This window comes from Oryctolagus cuniculus, chromosome 17 (genome assembly GCF_051225735.1).
Source record: "Oryctolagus cuniculus isolate XC-2025 breed Fujian yellow rabbit chromosome 17, ASM5122573v1, whole genome shotgun sequence".
Taxonomy (NCBI): Eukaryota; Metazoa; Chordata; class Mammalia; order Lagomorpha; family Leporidae; genus Oryctolagus; species Oryctolagus cuniculus.
This window is the reverse complement of record NC_142883.1, coordinates 3,960,437-3,980,909: the sequence shown is the minus strand read 5'-3', so window position 1 is coordinate 3,980,909 and position 20,473 is coordinate 3,960,437. Positions and strand designations below refer to the sequence as shown.

The window sequence follows — 20,473 nt, the reverse complement described above, 5'->3', positions numbered from 1 at the left end:
GCAGGGGAGCGCACCTGCCGCCCAAGCAGGAGTGTGCCCGGGAGGCAGCTCTGGGCCTGCTGGCCGCTATGCTGCGCCTTCCCACGCCGTCTGTTCCCAAAGACCAGCACCGGCGGGCGTGTGCGCGGAAGGTGACCCCCAGGCTCTGGATCCGGCCTCGCCGCCAAGCACCAGGCCACGGGAGAGGCCACCGCGGGCCTGGGGGTGCAGGATGGGGCCCCCTGGAGCGCCAGTGGGGATTCGGCAGGAAGAGGTGTGGACGTGTGGGGCGGTGGGGTCAGAACCATGCTGAGATGTGGCCAGGCCCGCGCCGTGGGAGAACCTCTCTCTGCCGGCAGGAGTGGGGGCAGGGGGGAGGGGGAGCTGAAGGCTGGCGCAGAGCGAGCGTGTCCCAGAAGGCGGAGTCTCGCACGCGGGCTGCCTTTCGCATGGTCCGTGTTTCCTAAGCCGTCCGGTGTAGCAGCCATGCCCGCGGCTCTGCGCTGGACTCCGTGTCCTAAGCGGCGTTGGGAAGCAGAGCGCAGGGGAGGAGCGCGGACGAGGGGCGTGGCTTCCGCACTCAGGGACCTGTGGTGATGGCTCATGGCGCCTTCTCTCTTGTCCCTCTGGGAACTGTGTCGCACAGTTGCCCTTTGCCGGTGACCCGCCCAGGGTCAGCAACAGAGACCCGCGGCCCCTCCCCCACCCTAGGACCCACCATGGTGCTGGCCTGGGAGGCGGGAGAGCCCCATGGCTGGGTTCCTACCCCAGTTCCGCCCCTTCGTGGCTGTGTGGCCCTGGGTAAATCGCTAGACCTCTCTGTTTCCTGACCTGGAAAGGGGATGGCCAGGGTGAAGCAGTGGAGCAGTGCCCGTATTCAGAACCTTCACCCCCAAGATGAAGGTGGCGGGTGCACCCCAGAACCTCAGCGCGGGGGGGCTCCCAGGAGCCGCTGTGACGCCCGCAACGCCCCAGGGTCCTCTCAGGGTCCTGGGGGCTGGGGCAGCAGAGGAAGCTCCCAGGTCAGGATGCTGGTTGCCTGGAGACGGACAAGAAGCCCCGCCCCCATTGGTGTTTTCAGCATGGGAGGGGCCGCTCCCCACCGTGCTTCTCCTTGTCACCGGGGTGGGAGGAGGGGCCACCCTCTGGGGACCCTGGGGCTGACGCCTGCATCAGCTCCGCTGGGGGCCCCCCCATGGCATCGAAAAGGACAAGCGGCAGGGACGCCCCGTGGGGCAGAGCCCGAGGTTGTCTCCCGCCCAGAACTCACCTGCGATGCCCACCCGGGGCTGTGCTCCCCCTCCTCTGTCGCCCGAGTCTCCCCTCGATGCCCACCTGCCGCGGGGGCCCTGTGATGCCCACCTGCCGCGGGGGCCCTGTTGGAAGAGGGCGGGGAGGGAGGAGCCCCTGTGTAAGTCTCTAGATACAGAGTGAGGAGGTAATGGTTACTGAGTTTAGATGCCAAGAGAGAGTGCTCACGGCGGCTGGGGGTGCTGGCTAGGGGCTAGGGGCGGGGCAGCACCCAGGAAGCCCCTCCCCTCCTGCCGCTGGTCCCTGCTGGGCCCCAGCCTGGTGCCTCTGACCCTGGCCATCACCACTCCTCCCCCCAGCCACCCCCCCCCCCACCGCCTGTCAGCAGCCGGCTGCAAGCGTGTGACAGAGGCACCTCTGATAGTGTGCTGGGGCGGGGGCCGTGTGCTCTGGGGACAGCGTGTCCAGCGGAAGTGAGCCCTCCCCAGCTGCTAATGGTGATGGGCTGAGCCCGGGCAAACAGGGTGCAGAGCCTGGGGGCTGGTGCCTTCGCACCTGGCATGGGTCGTGTCCGGGAGCCTGCCACGTGACTGGTGAGTCGTGGCCCCTGCCATTCTGCAGCTGGTGGCCCTGTCACGGCCGTCACCTCGTCCTGGGCTGCGCGGTGCAGGGACCCCTGGAGGGGGTGGGGGGACCCCTCCCAGCCTGAGCGTCCGGGCCAGGCAGGTGCCATCCGGGGAGGTGAGGCCAAGGCTGGGAGCAGGCGGGCAGGGCCACCCCACCCCGACAGGGAGGCCTGGTCAGAGGGAGCCCCTAGCGTGGGCCCAACCATACTCACCTTTCTGTCTGTGGAGGGGGCGAGGGGGACGTCAGCTGGCAGCACCTGGTGGCAAAGGGCCCTTCCAGGTCACAGGGGCTGCCTGGCCCCAGGTGGAACCTGAGTGTTAATGAGTGGGCCCTGGTCCCAGGGGGACGCCACGCCGGAGCCCGGCCAGGTCCCCAGAGGCCCGCAGGTGCAGTGAGGACCTCTGCTGGTGGAAGTTGGAGGAAGCCTCCCTCCCTGGGCAGACCCGGGGCCTGCAGAGCACCTCTGTGGCCCAGGCCAGGAGTAGGGCGTGGCAGGCGAGCCCAGGCGGGACCCCAGTCCCTGTCCCCTTGTTCAGCTCCCTTGTGCAGTACGAAACCTGCACAACTGTGCGTGGCTGTCCTGGTCCCCTCTTTTCCAGAAGCCCGCTCTCCTGCCGTCTCCTCTCCTCTATCCTCTGGGCGCAGCGGCCGGGGAAGGTGGGTTTCTGGGGCCGCAGACTCTGAGGGGTTCTTTTCTCAGTAACTTAGGGGTGCCGCCAGGCCGGGGGAACTGCCCGCTCACCGTCCCCTTGCCCTTCGACCTCGTCTACACCGACTACCACGGCCTGCAGCAGATGAAGCAGCACATGGGGCTCTCCTTCAAGAAGTACCGGTGAGCGGGCCTGGGGGGCCGCGGGGGGCCCAAAGCCCCTGCCCACGTCCTGCCCCGCATCCTGGCTGGCCCCGGCCCGGCCTGGGAGGGCCGCACTGGCTGGCGGCAGCAGAGGGGGCCCGGCCCGGCGCTCTGGCTGTGGAGCGAGGCTGCCGCCCGCAGCCAGCAGGACCGGGGGTTAATTTAGCACAGACCTTGCCCGCGCCCATGCCCTGACCGCGGGATGCATTAGAAGAGGTGACAGGCGCGATGTCGCTTTTCTCACGGATGCGCGTGCCTCCTCCGCCCGCCTCGGCACTCGCCGGCCGCCTGGGTCGCCGGGAAGGACGTTGTTGGGGGCGAGGGTGTCCGCGTCCTAGTGAGTTACTGCGGGGGCCGCAGCCGGGTGGGCCGGGCGGAGGGGCAGCGTCTGCTGTGGCCTCACAGTGCGTCCGACCCTGGCTGGGCTGGTCCTACAGGGACGGGGCCCCTCTGGGCTCTGACCTGAAGCTTCCACCCGCCGCCGAGGTGGGACAGAGCCGGGAAGTCTCCTGTTCCCAGGGGCAGGCGCACCGGGATCTGTTTTTCCACCCCTCGGCCCCCAGAGGCGCACTGCAGGGGTGCCCGGCTCCTGCGCCCAGGACCTGTGGCCTCCCTGCTCTGACAGGTGCACAGGTAGCACTGGGGGGCCCTGGGGACCCCTCCTCCAGGCAGCGCTCCCTCCTAGCCTGAGCTCCCGGGCCCCGAGCCCTCTGAGCTGCGGTTACTTCCACCTGACGCAGAGTAAGGTGCTAGGCTGCCCCAGCCCCCAGTGCCCGGCCCGGGGGGGGCACCCCAAGAGGATGCCGACCCTGCCCTCTGGTCCCCCACCCCGGCGGCGGGGGCAGGTGCCGAATCCGGGTCATCGACACCTTCGGGACGGAGCCTGCCTACAACCACGAGGAGTATGCCACGCTGCACGGCTACCGAACCAACTGGGGCTACTGGAACCTCAACCCCAAGCAGTTCATGACCATGTTCCGTGAGTGCCAGGCGGGGCGGGCGGGGCTGGGGGTGGGGCTCAGGCCAGATGGGGCGGGGCTTGGGGAGGCGGGGCTCGGGAAGAGGCGGGGCTATGGCCAGGCGGGGCGGGACTCGGGGAGGCGGGGTCTCAGGGGGAGATGGGGCTCCGGCCGGGCGGGGTGGGCGGTCCTCAGGAAGAGGCGGGGTCTTGGGGTCTGCCCTTCCAGCGTGTTCCAGAACCTGGGCCATGTCTGGGGAGCGGCATGGCCAGGGTGACCCACACACCTGCTAAGCACCCCCCCCATCTGGACCCGGGGCCCCGTGGCCCCTGGAAGGAGGGACCCTCTCCGGGGGCTGGAGAGTTTCGGAGGGCCCTGCAAGCTCTCCTTGTAGAGCAGACCAGCACAATAACGATGGACAGAGACCTAGAAGGTTCTAGAAGCAGCAGGGCTGGGGGAGGCCCCCGCATTGGCAACAGCGGGGTTTGAGGCTGCAGGTCGGGGCCGGGGCCTCTGTGGAAACCCACAGTTGAGGGTTTGAGGCCAGGAAGGCGATTAGAGCTGAGCCCGAGCCGTTTGTAACGAGACTGAGACACGGCCACCGCTGGCCAGCGCGGCGGGGGCACGCTGCCGCTCCGGCTCCGTCCCGGTCTCCGTCCCCTCATGTTGGCTGTCACCTCCCGCGTCTGCCTCCAGCGGCGTCCCCTTGCAGCTCTGGGCCAGAACGCAGGAGCAGTGCCCTTGTTAGCACCGAGTGTGGACCACAGCGGAGTCCTGGGGACTCGCTGGCAAGTGTGGACAGGAGCCCTCTCTCGGGGGGCGGGGGCTTGCACCACCCCTTCCTCTCTCTCCGAGCTGTGGGCCAGACCAGGGCGCGTGCAACTTGGAGTCTGAGGAACGGCTCGAGGTGCCCCCTGCCCCAGAGGGATGGGAGGCTGGGAAGTCCCTTGGCACCCAGAGGGGGGAAGGAGGTTTGTGGGATCCAGGCTCAGCACATCTGAGAGGGGAAGGGGGCTGTGGGATCCAGGCTCAGCACATCTGAGATGGGAGGTGGGTTGTGGGATCCAGGCTCAGCACATCTGAGATGGGAGGTGGGTTGTGGGATCCAGGCTCAACACATCTGAGAGGGGAAGGGGCTGTGAGAACCAGGCTCAGCATATCTGAGAGGGGAAGGAGGTTTGTGAGATCCAGGCTCAGCATATCTGAGATGGGAAGTAGGTGGGATCCAGGCTCAGCACATCTGAGATGGAAAGTAGGTGAGATCCAGGCTCAGCACATCTGAGAGGGGAAGGGGGCTGTGGGATCCAGGCTCAGTGCATCTGAGATGGGAGGTGGGTTGTGGGATCCAGGCTCAGCACATCTGAGATGGGAAGTAGGTGGGATCCAGGCTCAGCACATCTGAGAGGGGAAGGGGGCTGTGGGATCCAGGCTCAGCACATCTGAGATGGGAAGTAGGTGAGATCCAGGATCAGCACATCTGAGAGGGGAGGTGGGGCTGTGGGATCCAGGCTCAGCACATCTGAGAGGGGAGGTGGGGCTGTGGGATCCAGGCTCAGCACATCTGAGAGGGGAGGTGGGGCTGTGGGATCCAGGTTCAGCACATCTGAGAGGGGAAGGGGGCTGTGTGATCCAGGCTGTTCTGGGAAACCTGGGAGCTGGGTTGCTCTCTCCCACAGACGAGGTTTTGCTGGGCTCAGTGAGAAGGCACTCAGGACCCTTGGACTCAGAAGGAAGGGATTTGTGCCCCGTGAGGGTGTGGCGCTCAGGCCTGCCGTCCGTGGCACGGCTGCTGAAGGGAGCCCAAGGCCAGGCCCACTCCCTGCCCATCATGTCTGGGTTGCTGGGGACAGGGAGTCCTGTGCCATCGGGGCTATAACAGAGACCAAGTCTCACCCCTGTGGCTGCACAGAGAAGGCTTCTGGGGAGGGGGCGTGCGAGTGGGGCCCCCAGCGCCAAGCAGGATTTTCTACGTGCCTGGGCTGGGGACAAACACAGGAGCGGCAGAGCCGCTGGCCTGGGCTGGGGCGGGGGGGAGGGGGCTTCAGTTCCAACAGTGCCATGGGAGGAAGTGAACCTGTGACCTGAGGGCCGTGTGGTGGGGCCCTGGTGCAAAACCTGGCCGGAGAGAGGGAATGTGCCTGGCAGGTGTCGGCGGGCAGGCGGGCAGGGGTGGGGCAGAGCCGGGAGGTGCGGGGGGGCCTGATGGGGCGCAGGGTGGAAGGGGTGCATGGGGAGAAAGGAGGGTGGCCTGGACCAGGAGGCAGTGAGGGAGCAGAGGACTCCCCCATGTGGGCTGTGCAGGACCCAGGAGGAGCCACAGCCGTGGGCTGGGGACAGCAGGACCTCAGCCCCTCATGGCCTCCGGGGACAGCAGGACCTCAGCCCCGCGTGGCCTCCGGGGACAGCAGGACCTCAGCCCCGCGTGGCCTCCGCTTCCCCACCAGGGAACCTGCGGGGTGCCCTGAGGTGGCCTGTCCCCAGGAGGGGAGGAGCCCGAGGCGCCCTCCTCCCTACCAGACCCCCGCTCCCTCCCGCCTGCGTGGGCTGTCTGTAACTCCCCGCCCCTCCCCCGCCCCGCTGCAGCCCACACCCCGGACAACTCCTTCATGGGCTTCGTGTCTGAGGAGCTGAACGGCACGGAGAAGCAGGCAGTGAAGGGCAGCAAGGCGGGCAACATGGCCGTGGTGTACGGCAAGGAGGCCAGCATCTGGAAGGTGAGCGCCGCCCGCCCCCGCCCCCGCCCCCGCCCTGGGAATCAAAGCCCCAGCTGCCATCTGCAGGCCTTGTCCCCTGTCTGTCCCTGGACTCTGCCACCCAGTGATTCCCGCGTCCGGGGTGGTGGGAGGGCATGTCGACGGGGGTGGGGTGAGCCCAGTGGCGGGCGGGGGGAGGGGAGGCCAAACCTGGGGGCCGTGAATGTAGACCGGCAGGGCAGGGCCTTGCGCGTGGGGGGTGCCGCTGCTGTCACTCATCTGCTCTCTCCTCGTTCCCCATGCTCCGTCGTCGGTGGTGAGGCAGCTCCAGGTACGAACCCGCTTGTCGCCCGCCCCTCCCCTGTCGGTGGCCGCTCAGTGGGGTCCCTGGGGGTCCCCCGCTTCTGCCCTTGTGACTAATGTGGGTACACCAAGTGGGGCGGGGGGCACAGCAGGGTCCAAGGAGCAGTCTTTCCTGGTCCCTGTGGGAGGTCCAACTGGGCATGGCCACAGCACGTGAGAGGGACCAGACTGACGGTGAGAGAGACACAGGTGCCACGGTTCTGAGGCCGCGTGGTCAGGGTGAGGGGCAGCTCTCCCAGCAGGAGCCCGGGGAGCTGTGGTTTGAATCAGGTAGAAGTCTGGGAGTGCTGGGGCTGCTCCACGGGGGTCTTCCCTCCTGGGTGACTGCCCACCTTGACATGAGGTCAGGTCGGGGTGGCCCTCTGCGTCATGGCGTCATGGCGTCCGCCTTCCAGCTGGCGAGGAGAAGGAAGAAGTGGGGAGAGGGAGGGGAAGGGGGAGGAAGCTGAGTAGGGCTGGGGGTCCTTGGGATCTAGGACCTCAGCCTCCCAGCCCAGTTTCAAGGGGGCGTGGCTTTGTTCTGGGCACCCACAGACTGAGGAAGGACAAGAGGGGGCACGGGGGGAGGGCAGGGCCATCTGACAGTGCTGCCAGGTGCCGGGCACCATGCTGAGGGCTCCCGGAACCTTCTCATGGACTTCACGCCACGGGCCACGGCCACGGCCACATGTCACCAAGGATACCTCGCTGCCGCGGGTTAGAGGCACGCCTGCAGCCAGCAAGGGGCAGCGCTGGTGTCGTGGCCGCCCATACGAGGACACTTTGGAAGGTCATGGACACACAGAAATCCACACATAATTTTTTTTTCATAAAACTCCTTTTCCACGGCCTTCTCGGAAGAGTCCTTGTATGCTTGGATTTCAAACTTTTCTGCACCAAACAACATCTCTTTCTAAAACAATCTTCATTTATTTAAGAGGTGGAGAAAGAAAGGGGGGGCACTCCCATCTGCTGGTTCACTCCCCCGATGCCTGCAACAGGCAGGGATGGGCCAGGCTGAGCCAGGGGTCCAGCCCTCCATCCCAGGCCCCCACGGGTGGCAGGGACCCAGTTACGTGAGCCATCAGCGTCGTGTCCCAGGGCCTGCGTCGGCAGACAGCTGGAGTCAGGGGCCGGAGCGGGGTGTGAACCGGCACTCGGAATTGGAGGCAGGCATTCTGTCTCCACCACCAGGACAGGTGCTGAACCCGAGCTTACCTTTCAATTACTTTTCCCACAAGCTTTGGGAAGCCCCCTCCTATCTAAGCCCGGAGCCTGAACCCCGACTCTTGCCAGCCTCCCCGGCATGAGGAAGCCTTGGCGAGCGGCAGAGAGAAGCCCTGGGGGCGGGTGTGAGGTCTGAGCCCTGTGCTGGGGTATCCGTGCCCACCGCGGGGAGGGGTGCACATTGCCCATCCCCCTTGCCTGGGGCACTGGAGGAGGGGACAGAGTTGGGGGCAGCAGACCGGGCTGTGTCTGCAGTTAGCATAAACACTGCTGAGATGTGGCTGGAGGAGGTGCGGTCAGGACGTGGGGGAGGAAGGCTCGGTCCCTGGCTCCAGCTCTTCGGAGATCGCCCAGGGCAGCCCCAAGAGACCTCAAAGACGCTCTTGCAGGAAACAGCCCTGCCGCTGTTTGTGGCTCAGGAAGCCAGAGGTGGCCCCACGAGCCAGAGAGAGTGCGGTGCACAGCTCAGGGCCGGGCAGAGAGGAGGAGTGGGAGACCCGGAGCTCTTTCCCCGTCCCCCGGGGCTCCGGCATCCAGGGCTGGGTGGGGGAGGGACTTGGTGCCACGCAGGCAGGTGTCGCAGGCTGGTGTCCCCGGGGCCTGAGGCAGGGAGGTCCCCAGGGGAAGGAGGGACAGGCTGATGAGCCGAGGGGGGGTTCTAAGCTGCAGGCGGCAGCCCGTGGTGCTTTGCGAGGTCGGCTAGTGCCTCAGAAGGGCGCCGGTGGTGCAGCGTGTTAAACCACCAACGGCAACGCCCGCATTCCACATGGTTGCTGGTTTGAGTCCTGGCTGCTGCACTTCCGATCCAGCTTTCTGCTAATGCATTTGGGAAAGCAGTGGAAGATGGCCCAAGTCCTGGGGCCCCTGCACTGGCGTGGGAGACCTGAAGAAGCTCCTGGCTCCTGGCTTTAGGCTGACCCAGTCCTAGCCATTGTGGGCACTTGGGGAGTGAACCAGCGGATGGAAGACCTCTCTCTGTCTCTCTCTTTCTAACTCTACCTTTCAAATAAATACAAAGATCTTAAAGAAAAAACCCGAAACACAGATGGAGTGGCAGAGCAGCAGGCCGTCAGAGTGCCGGGAGGCCTGCTGGACCCAGGGCATGGTCTTGTGAAACCAGAAATTTGCAGTCAACTGTGTGTGTATGGGGGGAGATGGGGGGTGGTTTAGGTGAAACAGAACTTTCTGGACACACACAATGGCCTCGTGCATCCAAGGGCCCACCTGCAGGGGGTCCAGCTGCAGCTTCAAAGGATTTGGGGAAAAAGTTAGTTTTGTACTAAACATAGACATTTGCCACCTGTCAGTATCCCCAGGCGACATGGTGACACCTGCATTGGGTCAGGCGATGACTCAGCGGCAACAGGAAGACACGGGCATGCTCCAGGCAGGCCTGAGCCGCCGAGGGTCCGAGTGCCTGCAGGGTGGCAGGTGTCTGGGCATGGCCAGGTGTGCCGTGATGCTGTGTGTGTGCCACCGTCCTGTGTGTGTGTTCGTGTGTTCTAAAGAGAAGACGCGTGCTTCGGGGAGTCAGATGGGAGGGTCTGGTGCCCTTTCTCTCACACCTTACACCCTTGATTTGATTGCATTTTTAAAAGATTTTATGTATTTATTTGAGAGGTAGAGTTGTAGACAGAGAGGGAGAGAGACAGAGAGAGGTCTTCCATCCGCTGGTTCACTTCCCAAATGGCCACAATGGGCAGAGCTGGGCTGATCCGATGCCAGGAGCCGGGGGTTTCTTCTGGGTCTCCCACGAGGGTGCAGGGGCCCAAGGACTTGGTCCGTCTTCTGTTGCCTTCCCAGGCCATAGCAGGGAGCTGGATTGGGAGTGGAGCAGCCGGGACTCGAACCAGCGCCAGTGTGGGATGCTGGCGGTGCAAGTGGAGGCGTCACCTCGACGCCACAGTGCTGGCCCCTGACTTCATTTTCACTGTGGGCGTGGTCCAGAGTTATAAGCAGCCCTCGTCCGTTCCGTATGACTACCCAGAGATCTGGCTTCGCGTCGGCTTTTCTTTCTTTGCTTCCTCTGCCCCCTCTTGTTCCTCTCATCCCTTCTTCCGCGTTGACTGATGTCTTCGCCCCGCCCCCTCCCGGCTGGCAGACTTGTGTGTTCCGGCTGCACTGTGCGCCGTGACTCGGCGATGCCTGACGTGAATGAATGAATGAATGAATGACTGTGCCTTTCAGATAACAGGAAGCTCGCGGTGCCTCCACTTCTGCCCCCTCGCACGTCACACACCCTGGGTGTCGCAGCAACCCCTGTCGTCGTGTGAGGTCAGCGGCCACTTACGCTCATCCCCAGGAACCACCCCCACCTTTTTTTTTTTTTTTTTGACAGGCAGAGTGGACAGTGAGAGAGAGAGACAGAGAGAAAGGTCTTCCTTTGCCGTTGGTTCACCCTCCAATGGCCGCCGCAGCCGGCACGCTGCGGCCGGCGCACCGCGCTGATCCGATGGCAGGAGCCAGGTACTTATCCTGGTCTCCCATGGGGTGCAGGGCCCAAGCACTTGGGCCATCCTCCACTGCACTCCTGGGCCACAGCAGAGAGCTGGCCTGGAAGAGGGGCAACTGGGACAGAATCTGGAGCCCAGACCGGGACTAGAACCCGGGGTGCCGGCGCCGCAAGGTGGAGGATTAGCCTAGTGAGCTGCGGCGCCGGCCTCCACCCCCTTTTAAAAAAATTTTTTGAAAGGCAGAGTTGGAGAGAGCGAGAGCGAGAGCGAGAGAGAGAGAGAGAGAGAGAGGGAGGGAGGGAGAGGGATGGAGCGATGGATCTTCCATCCACTGGTTCACGCCCTGGACCGCTGCACCTGGCCAGGACTGGAGCCAGTGGCTGTGAGCCCAGCCCCACCCCGTTAACCCTCTTCTCGCTGTGTGTTCCTCCTTAGGTCTGGGGATTCCACGGGCGCTGTCCTCCTTGGGTGTCAGGGACGCCCTTTGCCTGTGCGGGCTCCGCCTCTGGCCCCTCAAGTCCCTTTACTTGGCTTCCGTCCTCGCGAGCCCCAGCCTGGCGGTGCCGGCCACCCGCTCTCTCCTGGCTGGCATCACTCACGTTGACAGATCCGTGGTAAATGTTGTGGTTGCCTTACCCGTAATTGATCTTTTCCCTCCGCCTGCTGTTAACGCCAGCGTTCGGTTTGCAGTGTTGTACTGTAATTTGTCTCCGTGGCTTTCTTTTGGTTTCTCTTACTTGGAGTTTATAGATCTTTTTGAATCTGTGATTTGATTTTTTTTTTGTTAACAGTTTCATTAATTCTTAATATTATGTCTTTTTTTAAAGTTTTTATTTATGTATTTGAAAGGTAGACAGGGCGTTCACTCCCCAAATGGCCACAGCAGCCAGGGCTGGGCCTGGACGGAGCTGGGAGCCAGGGACCCCAGCTGGGTCTCCCGCGTGGGTGGCAGGGGCCCAAGTGCTTGGGCCACCGTCTGCTGCCTCCTGCTTGAATGAGCAAGAAGCTGGGTTGGAACCAGAGGTGGCACATGAGCCCAGGCACTCGGACCGGGATGGGGGCGTCCCAGCCGCACCACGGAGCCCCCAGATCGAGCTCCTTAGGTGTTGCTTCTGTCTGGGTCTCGCGCGTGCTCCTCTGTTTCTCAGGGTCGCGCGTGGCTGCCCCGCACCTCCCCCGCGCTCCGTTCCGGATGTGTTCTCTCGTTCCTCCTTGAATCCCTCCTTCAGCTGTGTTTAATTTGCTGGTACATCCATCCATTTCGCTCTTCACTTCGGCCACTGTATTTTTATTTTCTTTTTAGGATTTCCCTGGGTTTTCCATCGCTTCTGGAAGTTTCTTCCCCCTCTGCCATCCCTCCCGCCCTCCTGTCTTCTCTCCGTCTGCAGGCAGCCAGTCTGCACTGTAATGACTTTGCGTTTTCTGTCGTCTTGTGCAAATGGAATGGCGTAGTGCAGGCTGAGTGTTTCCTGCACTTATCATTCAGCCTGGTTATCCCAAGACTCCTCCGTGTTGTTTTCTGTATCAGGAATGTATCCCTTCCTATTACTGCGTAGTGGTCCTCTGAACGGATCCACCACCTTATACATCCACTTCACCGTTCATTACATTTGGCTATTAGAAATCAAAGTGCCATGTACAGGGGCTGGCACTGTGGCACAGTGGGTAAAGCCGTGGTCCACGATGCCGGCATCACATGTGGGCACCAGTTCGAGACCCGGCTGCTCCACTTCTGATCCAGCTCCCTGCTAATGGCCTGGGAAGACAGTGAAGGCTGGCCCAGTGCTTGGGCTCCTGGACCCACGTAGGGGACCTGGATGAAACGCCTGGCCCAGCTCTGGCCATTGAGGCCATTTGGGAGTGGACCAGCGGATGGAGGCTCGCTCTCTCTCTCTCTCTCTCTCTCTCCCTCTCTCTCTCTCTGTAACTCTGCCTTTCAAATAAATAAATCTTTTTTTTTAAACAATGCTATGTACAAATCCCTGTGCAGACAAGGCTTTCATTTCTCTTGCGACCATCGCTGTCTGTAGTCTTTCCAGCCAAGGAGGAGGAGGAGGAGGAGGCGGCGGCGGCCTCGTTGGCTCCTTGGTACCTGGTGTACTCAGTCCTGGAGGATTCTGCCGTGCTAACAGGCACGGGATGCTGTCTTGCTCGAGTTTAATTTGCATTTCCCTAACGACGAGTGCTGTTGAAGCCTGTTGGCGCTCGGTCATGGTAACGAGACGGCTGAGGCAGCCCCTCTGCAGAGAAGAGAGGTGTATTCTGGCTGGTGGCTCAGGCGCTCCCCCACCGGTCTGACCGCCGGTGAGTCCCTCCCGTGGTGGTGGAGTCCCCTGGTGGCAGAGTGCATCACGTGGGGCAAGGGACAGGGAGCACAGCCTCGTTCCATGTCTGTGTCTCTTCCATCGTGACCTGGTGCCCCCAGTCACTGACCCCAGGCCCACCTGTGGCCACCAGAACTGGACTACGTGTCTGCTCTCAGTGCTGTTGCCATAGATTTGGGGAACCAAACCCTTGGGTGTGGGAGGACAAATATGTGTGTCTACTCGCCTTCCACAGAGACAGATGGATGGATGGACACATAGATAGGTCGGTAGATGGATGGATAGATGGATGGATGGATGGATGGGTAGACAGGTCGGTAGATGGACACATAGATAGGTCGGTAGATGGATGGATGGATAGATAGGTCGGTAGGTACGTAGATGGGTGTATCTTTCATGGTGAAGTGTCTTTTCAGAAATGTTGCCCATTTAAAAATTGGATTGTGTTTTCTGATATTGCTTCCTTCTATGTTCTGGATGTGAGCCTTCTGTCAAATACGATTTTACAAATATTTCTCCCAGCCTGTGGCTCATCTTTCTCTTCAAAGCACCTTTCAAAGAGCAAAAGTTCTCGGCTTTCACGAAGCCCAGTGTTTTCTTTTATGGATTGTGCTTTGGCTGTTGGCGACCAGAAATCTCTGTCTACCCCAAGGTCACAAAATTTTTCTCCTATGTTTTCTTCTAAAGTAGAAGTGTTAGGTTTTACCTTTCATTCTATGTAACATGGATTGAAGTAACTTCCTCCCTCTCCACCTCTCTCCTGCCCTCCCCATCCTACCAGCTCCTCTTCTCTCTCCTCCCCTCCCCACCTCTCCCCTCCCCTCCCCTCCCCTCCCCTCTTTCTGCGTCTGGGGACCCAAGTTCTGTAACCACTTTTTGAAGACGGTTGTTCCTCCACTGAAATGTCTTTGTCAGCAATCGTTGACCGTGCATGTGTGGGGCTGATCCTGAGCCCTGCGTTCTGTGCCATTGGTCTGTGTGTCTGCCTGTCTGCGTTTCTATGGCTCAGAAGGCTTGAAATCGGGCAATGTAAGTCTGCCAACTTTTTCAAAGTTGCTTTTGTCTATGCAAAGTCCTTTGCATTTGCAAATGAGTTTTCAGATGAGTCTATCAGTTTCTACAAAAGACCCTGCTGGGATTTTGATTGGAATTCCATTGTTTACTTTTTTTTTTTTTTGAGTTCTGGAAAACCCATATGAAAAATCATAGAAATAATCTGAGGTCGGGGATGCTGCTCTTCCAGAGGTGGCTTACTGTCACCCGAGGCTCAGGGGGGCTTAGCACTCGGAGCACCTTAGCCGGTTACACTGGTGGAGACCATCTGAAGTGGATCCAACCTTTGAAGGCTGGGCTGCTGTCTTCTAGGTGATTCCTCGGGGCTCCACCCCCAAGAAGGGAGTTTCTCGCAGGGTTTCCCTTCCTTGGATGGAAGAAGAGATGGCTGGCTGGGTGGATGGATGAGTGAATAGTTGTATGGGCGAATGAGGTGGTGGGTGGAGGGATGAAGGGGGGGTGGGTGGGGGACAGATGGGTGGGTGTGTGAGTAGGTGGGTGGGTGGACTGGTGAACAGGTGGGCGGATGGATGCACGGGTGGATGGAGGGATGAAGGGTGGGTGGGCGGGTGGGTGGGTAGGTAGGTGGGGGGTATGTGGGTGGGTAGGTAGGTGGGTGGGCAGGTGGGCGGATGGACTGGTGAACGGGTGGCTGGACGGGCACATGGATGCGTGGCTGAGTAGATGGAGGGTGCAGGGAAGGGTAGGTGAGGGATGGATGGAGATGGCCTGGCCCCAGAAAGCCCTGTAACTCCTCAGACGTGCTCGGAGGTCCTCAGGCTCAGGGAAGTCTGCGCTCCACTCACTGGGAACGCTGAGCCTCACGGGTCCCGGGAAGAAAACAGATCCCGGCCCGGAGCAGCCCTCGAGCCTGCCGTCTCGTCCACGCCGCACAGCTTTCCAACAGAGAGGGGCGGGGCCTTGCCCGGGGTCCCCCGCCAGCGCAGGCCAGCCTAACCCGCCCCACGCCGCCCGGCCTGGCCCGCGCGGCTCCTCTGGCTGACGCCCGCCCTCCCCAGGGGAAGAAGTTCCTGAACATCCTGCACAAGTACATGGAGGTCCACGGCACCGTGTACTACGAGAGCCAGCGGCCCCCCGAGGTGCCCGCCTTCGTCAAGAACCACGGCCTCCTGCCGCAGCCCGAGTTCCAGCAGCTGCTGCGCAAGGCCAAGGTGCGCCCCCCGCCCCCACCCCGCCGCAGACGCCCAGGAGGTCACCCCCAAGGCCGGCCAGGCCCGTCACCGCCACACGTGGCCTCTTGCCACGTGGCCGCACCCCAGCACCCATGCTCCCCACCCCGTGACCAGTCCAGTGTGGACACACCCAGCACCCATGCTCCCCACCCCGTGACCAGTCCAACATGGACACACCCCAGCACCCATGCTCCCCCACCCCATGACCAGTCCAGTGTGGACACACCCCAGCACCCATGCTCCCCACCCCATGACCAGTCCAGTGTGGACACACCCCAGCACCCATGCTCCCCACCCCGTGACCAGTCCAACATGGACACACCCCAGCACCCATGCTCCCCACCCCGTGACCAGTCCAGTGTGGACACACCCCAGCACCCATGCTCCCCACCCCGTGACCAGTCCAGTGTGGACACACCCCAGCACCCATGCTCCCCACCCCGTGACCAGTCCAGTGTGGACACACCCCAGCACCCATGCTCCCCACCCCGTGACCAGTCCAGTGTGGACACACCCCAGCACCCATGCTCCCCCACCCTGTGACCAGTCCAGTGTGGACACACCCCAGCACCCATGCTCCCCCAGCCCATGACCAGTCCAGTGTGGACACACCCCAGCACCCATGCTCCCCACCCCGTGACCAGTCCAGTGTGGACACACCCCAGCACCCATGCTCCCCCACCCTGTGACCAGTCCAGTGTGGACACACCCCAGCACCCATGCTCCCCCAGCCCATGACCAGTCCAGTGTGGACACACCCCAGCACCCATGCTCCCCACCCCGTGACCAGTCCAGTGTGGACACACCCCAGCACCCATGCTCCCCCACCCTGTGACCAGTCCAGTGTGGACACACCCCAGCACCCATGCTCCCCCACCCCGTGACCAGTCCAGCGTGGACACACCCAGCACCCATGCTCCCCCACCCCGTGACCAGCCCAGTGTGGACGCACCCAGCACCCATGTTCCCCACCCCGTGACCAGTCCAGTGTGGACACACCCCAGCACCCATGCTCCCCACCCTGTGACCAGCCCAACATGGACACACCCCAGCACCCATGCTCCCCCACCCCGTGACCAGCCCAGTGTGGACACACCCAGCACCCATGCTCCCCCACCCCGTGACCAGTCCAGTGTGGACACACCCCACCACTCTGCTCCCCCAGCCCATGACCAGTCCCCCTCGGGGCACTGCAGACCCTAAGTGAACACGCCCTGGCCAGCCCCGCAGAACCGCAGCTCCCCACCTGCCCCTCGGCACCAGGCCGGCCCACTGGGCTCCTGGGTCAGGCCGAGCTCCCAGGGCCTGGGAAGGAGGGCGTGGGCCTCCTGGCTTGAGTGCCACCAGGCAGGGAGCCCTGAGCCGCTTGCAGCGGCAGTGGCCGGTGTGGGGGCATCTGTCCGGGGGCGTGGGCCTTGGGGCCCTGCCCTCCCTGGCCCTCACGGAGCCCCCAACTCTGCAGCTTTTCATAGGGTTCGGCTTCCCCTACGAGGGCCCCGCGCCGCTGGAGGCCATCGCCAACGGCTGTGTGTTCCTGCAGGCCCGCTTCAGCCCGCCCCACAGCTCCCTCAACCACGAGTTCTTCCGGGGCAAGCCCACCTCCAGAGAGGTGAGGGGCTCGGTGGGGCTGGGCCCGGGGGTGGGGGGGCAGGGGAGGAGGGAGCACGGAGCGGGGCGGGGCCCCGAGGTGAGTGGGGGCGGAGAGAGCTGGAGGGGCGGGGCCTAGGTGGGCGGGGGCGGGGCCCGGCGGGCAGAGGTGGAGGGAGTGGGAGGGGCAGGGCCGAGGTGAGAGTGGGCGTGGCCCGGCAGGCTGGGGGCGGGGCCCTGAGGGCTGGGGCGGAGGGAGGGGCGGGGCCCGGGGTGGGAGTGGGCGGGGCCCGGCGGGCTGGGGGAGCTGCCTACCTCGGCGCCCGCAGGTGTACTCGCAGCATCCCTACGCGGAGAACTTCATCGGGAAGCCGCACGTGTGGACGGTCGACTACAACAACTCAGAGGAGTTCGAAGCGGCCATCAAGGCCATCATGAGAACCCAGGTGAGAATCGACGCAGGGCTCCCCGCCCTGTGGGAGAGCCAGTCCAACGTGAACACACCCCAGAGCCGGGCAAACGTGCCCCCAGGTGAATTCAGGCTTGCCGGCCCGGATGGCAAAGGTGTCCACTCTTGCCCTGTTCAGACACAGTCCTGAGCCAGGGAAGTGGAGCACGGGCCCCCACTCACCAGCTCCCGTGCGTGTGCGTGTGTGTGTGTGAGAGAGAGAGAGAGAGAGGGAGGGAGAGAGGGAGATGTCTTTGTGCCATGAGCAACCTGCGCAACCTTACATGGCAGCCCTGGATCTGAGCACCCTGGAGGGCCGGGCCTGGTGAGCACCCCCAGCACGTTAGGTGCCGAGAGTCCAGTGTGGTGTCTGTGCCGGCTCGCAGAGGTCTCAGGTGCCTGCGGACGGTGGGGAGGGGCAGTCTTGTTCAAAGGCAGGTTCTGCCCCAGGGAGGCTGCGTGGGGTCAAGGGCACGGCTGTTCTGCTGGCTTGGACCTCCCTCAGCGAGGGGGGGCTCGTGCCTCCCAGGACCACGTCTCACTGTCACTCAGGCGGCAGGCTGAGCAGTGTGCCCGTCTCCACCTCCAGGGCCCGGTGAACCTGTGGGTCCGTGGCAGCCTCGGCCGCAGCAGGGACCACGAAAGGTGACGGCGCAATGCCAGGTTCCTCCTGCAGGGGGAGCTGTGCCCAGGGGACACAGCGGCCGGCGAGCTTGCTGCCCGGCTCCAGGTCCTGACCCCCGCACCGGCACCGTTGCACATGTGCCCTCCCTGGCCCTGGTCCCTGGGAGTCACCTGCTCGCGGCTCAGCCCGTCCCTCAGCCCCCCTCCATCGCTCCTGGTCCCAGCCTGCACCTCTCTCTAGCTGTGGCGCTTCCCTCGGAAGCATCAGGCTGGGCAAACTCCTCCTCCAGTCACGGTCACGGTCACGGCTGCCTGAGGCTGGGTTCCCCCAGGAGCTGACCCTGGGAATTTCAGCACAGCCAGCCAGCCCAGGTGGGGAGGTAGGGAGGTGCCGCCCAGGGCGGGCCTCCGAGCTGGACTGGAGGTCACGTCCAGGTCACATCCGGCACCGGGCTGTTGGTCCTGCAGCTCCTGCCCACTGGAGACTGAAAGGTAGCGCCCAGCCCGGCAGCTGGCTTGCCCCTCGCACCGGCCGAGCAGGCAGAGGCCACTCTGGCGGCAAAGACTTGGGGCTCTGCTGCCTACACCCAGCCGCTCGGGAAGGCCTCCCCCACCACACCCTGCAGGGCTGCAGGCTGGGGACGCCAGTGAGGAGCCGCCTGAAGACCCCTCCCGCCACTCCTGCCGCCCCTCCCCTCTGCTCTCTCCCGGTTTCTACGCAGGGGCAGTGTGGGGAGGGCAGTGGCTAAGGCTGCCCCCTCCCCGGGGCTCCCTGAGCAAGATCCCAACCCTGGCAGGGCACAAGCTCCCCTGGCCGGACTCGCCGGGTGCAGGAGGTCCCCAACAGGCTGCCCTCCGGGGAGGGACGCCACTCACCTGCCTTGTTTTCCCTTTTGATTTTTCTAACGTGAACATCTGGTTCCGTTGGTTAATTAAAAACGGACAGTAACAAGGATCAAGGAAGCGTGCGCGGGCTGCGGGTCCACCCCCCGGCCCCCAGCTGAGACTCGCAGGGCCCCAGCCAGCCTGAGGGCCCCCACCCCCACCCCACGCTCCCACGTGGCCCAGGAGCCCCCGCATCACCCGGTGCACAAAGCTCACGTGAGGATACCCGGGCCCCCTGCAGGGTCTTCAGATTTCCACAGGGCTGCGTGTGGCCCTGGAGACACCCCGGGCATTTCTCTTATTCCAGAAAGCAGGGTGGGGGACAGGCGGCAGCGGCCACAGGGAGAGCGGTGGGGAGGGAAGTCCTGGTGAGAGACCCGAGGCGCTCAGCCAGCCAGGAACGGGCCTGGTGCCCTCCCAGGTCCCTGCCCGGGCGTCTGTGAAGGTGAGGGGACAGGAGGTGACACGGTGACACGGTGCCTGCTGTCATTGCCTCAGGCCTCGTCAGCAGGACCAGCACCTGTCATTCTGCCAAGACCAATTAGGCGAGCACCTGGACTCAGCGCTGTGGGGGCCGTGCCCCCCGCAGGCGGCCGGAGCTTCCCTTCACCGGGGCCTTTGAGTCACCCTGTGACAGGGCCGTCAGCCGACCGGAGCAGGCTGGGCTGACAGTCGGAGATCTCTTCCCTGGAGGGTTTTATTTATAACCAGGATTTGAAGCCTCGGCCCCGGGAGACCCCGTAGAGGCCCTGAACGTGCTGAGTGACCTGGAGCTGCTGGGGCAGCGGCTGGGGCCACCTTGGGGACAGGGCTGCGCACGGTGGCTGGAGCAGGGGCCTGAGAGCTGCCCCAGGGTGTGGACGAGTGACAGCCGCACGGGGACAAGGGCAGGGCAGCAGCGTCTGGCCCGACCAGCTTCGAGGGAGCGCTGGCTGCTGCCCCCATGCAGAGCCCTGGAGAGTTAGGGACGTCCCCTTGGCCAGGGGCCCCAGGTGGCCCCCAGCCCTAAGGGGTGGGGTCTGCAGGAGCCAGCATGGCCCGACTGGACTCCGGACACCACCCGTCAGGCCTGGCCAAGCAGCCAGAAGTCGGCATGGGGGCTGCAGCAAACAGTGTCAGGGGAACTGGGCTGGACAGGATGGGCTGGAGGCCACACTGCCCTTCCCCGTGTCCCCTGCCCTCGGGCCATCGGCCAGCCCTGTGCTGCCAGGACCTGCGCTGGGCCTGAGAGGGTGTAGTGGGATGGGGGCAGGGGGCCCCCATCTCCTTCCCATAGCCCCAGCTCCTCTTGAGAGTCCACTCCTGCAGCTGGTGCATATGCAGACAGGTAGAGCGCCACCTAGTGGCTGGCCCGGGTGGTGCTTTACAAATGCCTTCCCCCAAGCAGGACCCTGGCAGAGCTGGGGATGGTTTCGTGTTCCAAACCTGCTGTGTGCCGGGCCTGGAGCCAGGCCCAGGGGACCTACTGGTGACTAAGACACAGCCCCCAGTCCCAAGGAGCCCATAAGCTCGTGGGAGACACGAGCATAAATAGCTGGTGGTGACACGGGTGGTGGCTCCCTGCTGGGGAAGGTCAGGGTGCCCGGAGCCACAGAGGAAAGGGGTCTCGTGCCAGGAGGGGGCGGGGCTCAGGGACCTGGTGGTGCCTGGGGGCAGGGAGGAGGAGGGCAGCACGCTAGGCCTTATGGGAAAGAGAGCTGCTCCGTGAGGGGCAGGTGGGGTCGCAGGTCTGGGCCTCATGGCTGCTGAGGGTGTCCCGGGAAGCAGGGCCGCGGAGCTGGCTGGCTGGGTGGGGTGGTGCTCCCTGGGCCTCTGGGAGTCCTGCCCCACGTGTTTGCGCGTCTCTCTCGCAGGTAGACCCCTACCTGCCTTACGAGTACACCTGTGAGGGCATGCTGGAGCGGATCCACGCCTACATCCAGCACCAGGTAGGCCGTGGGCCCTGCCACCTGCCCCGGCTGCTGCTCCTGCCCGT

At 63.8% G+C, this 20,473-nt stretch overlaps 1 protein-coding gene across 1 annotated transcript in view; it reads left to right on the top strand.

Moving 5' to 3' along the window:
- MGAT5B (alpha-1,6-mannosylglycoprotein 6-beta-N-acetylglucosaminyltransferase B) overlaps positions 1-20,473 on the top strand; it is a 66,029-nt gene that overhangs the window by 42,952 nt on the left and 2,604 nt on the right. Inside the window, exons 9-15 of the mRNA XM_070060246.2 lie at positions 2,558-2,689; positions 3,556-3,689; positions 6,253-6,383; positions 14,781-14,933; positions 16,417-16,563; positions 16,871-16,987; positions 20,352-20,426. Of these exons, the coding sequence (XP_069916347.2) occupies positions 2,558-2,689; positions 3,556-3,689; positions 6,253-6,383; positions 14,781-14,933; positions 16,417-16,563; positions 16,871-16,987; positions 20,352-20,426 (889 nt within the window). The remainder of the gene's footprint in view (positions 1-2,557; positions 2,690-3,555; positions 3,690-6,252; positions 6,384-14,780; positions 14,934-16,416; positions 16,564-16,870; positions 16,988-20,351; positions 20,427-20,473) is intronic.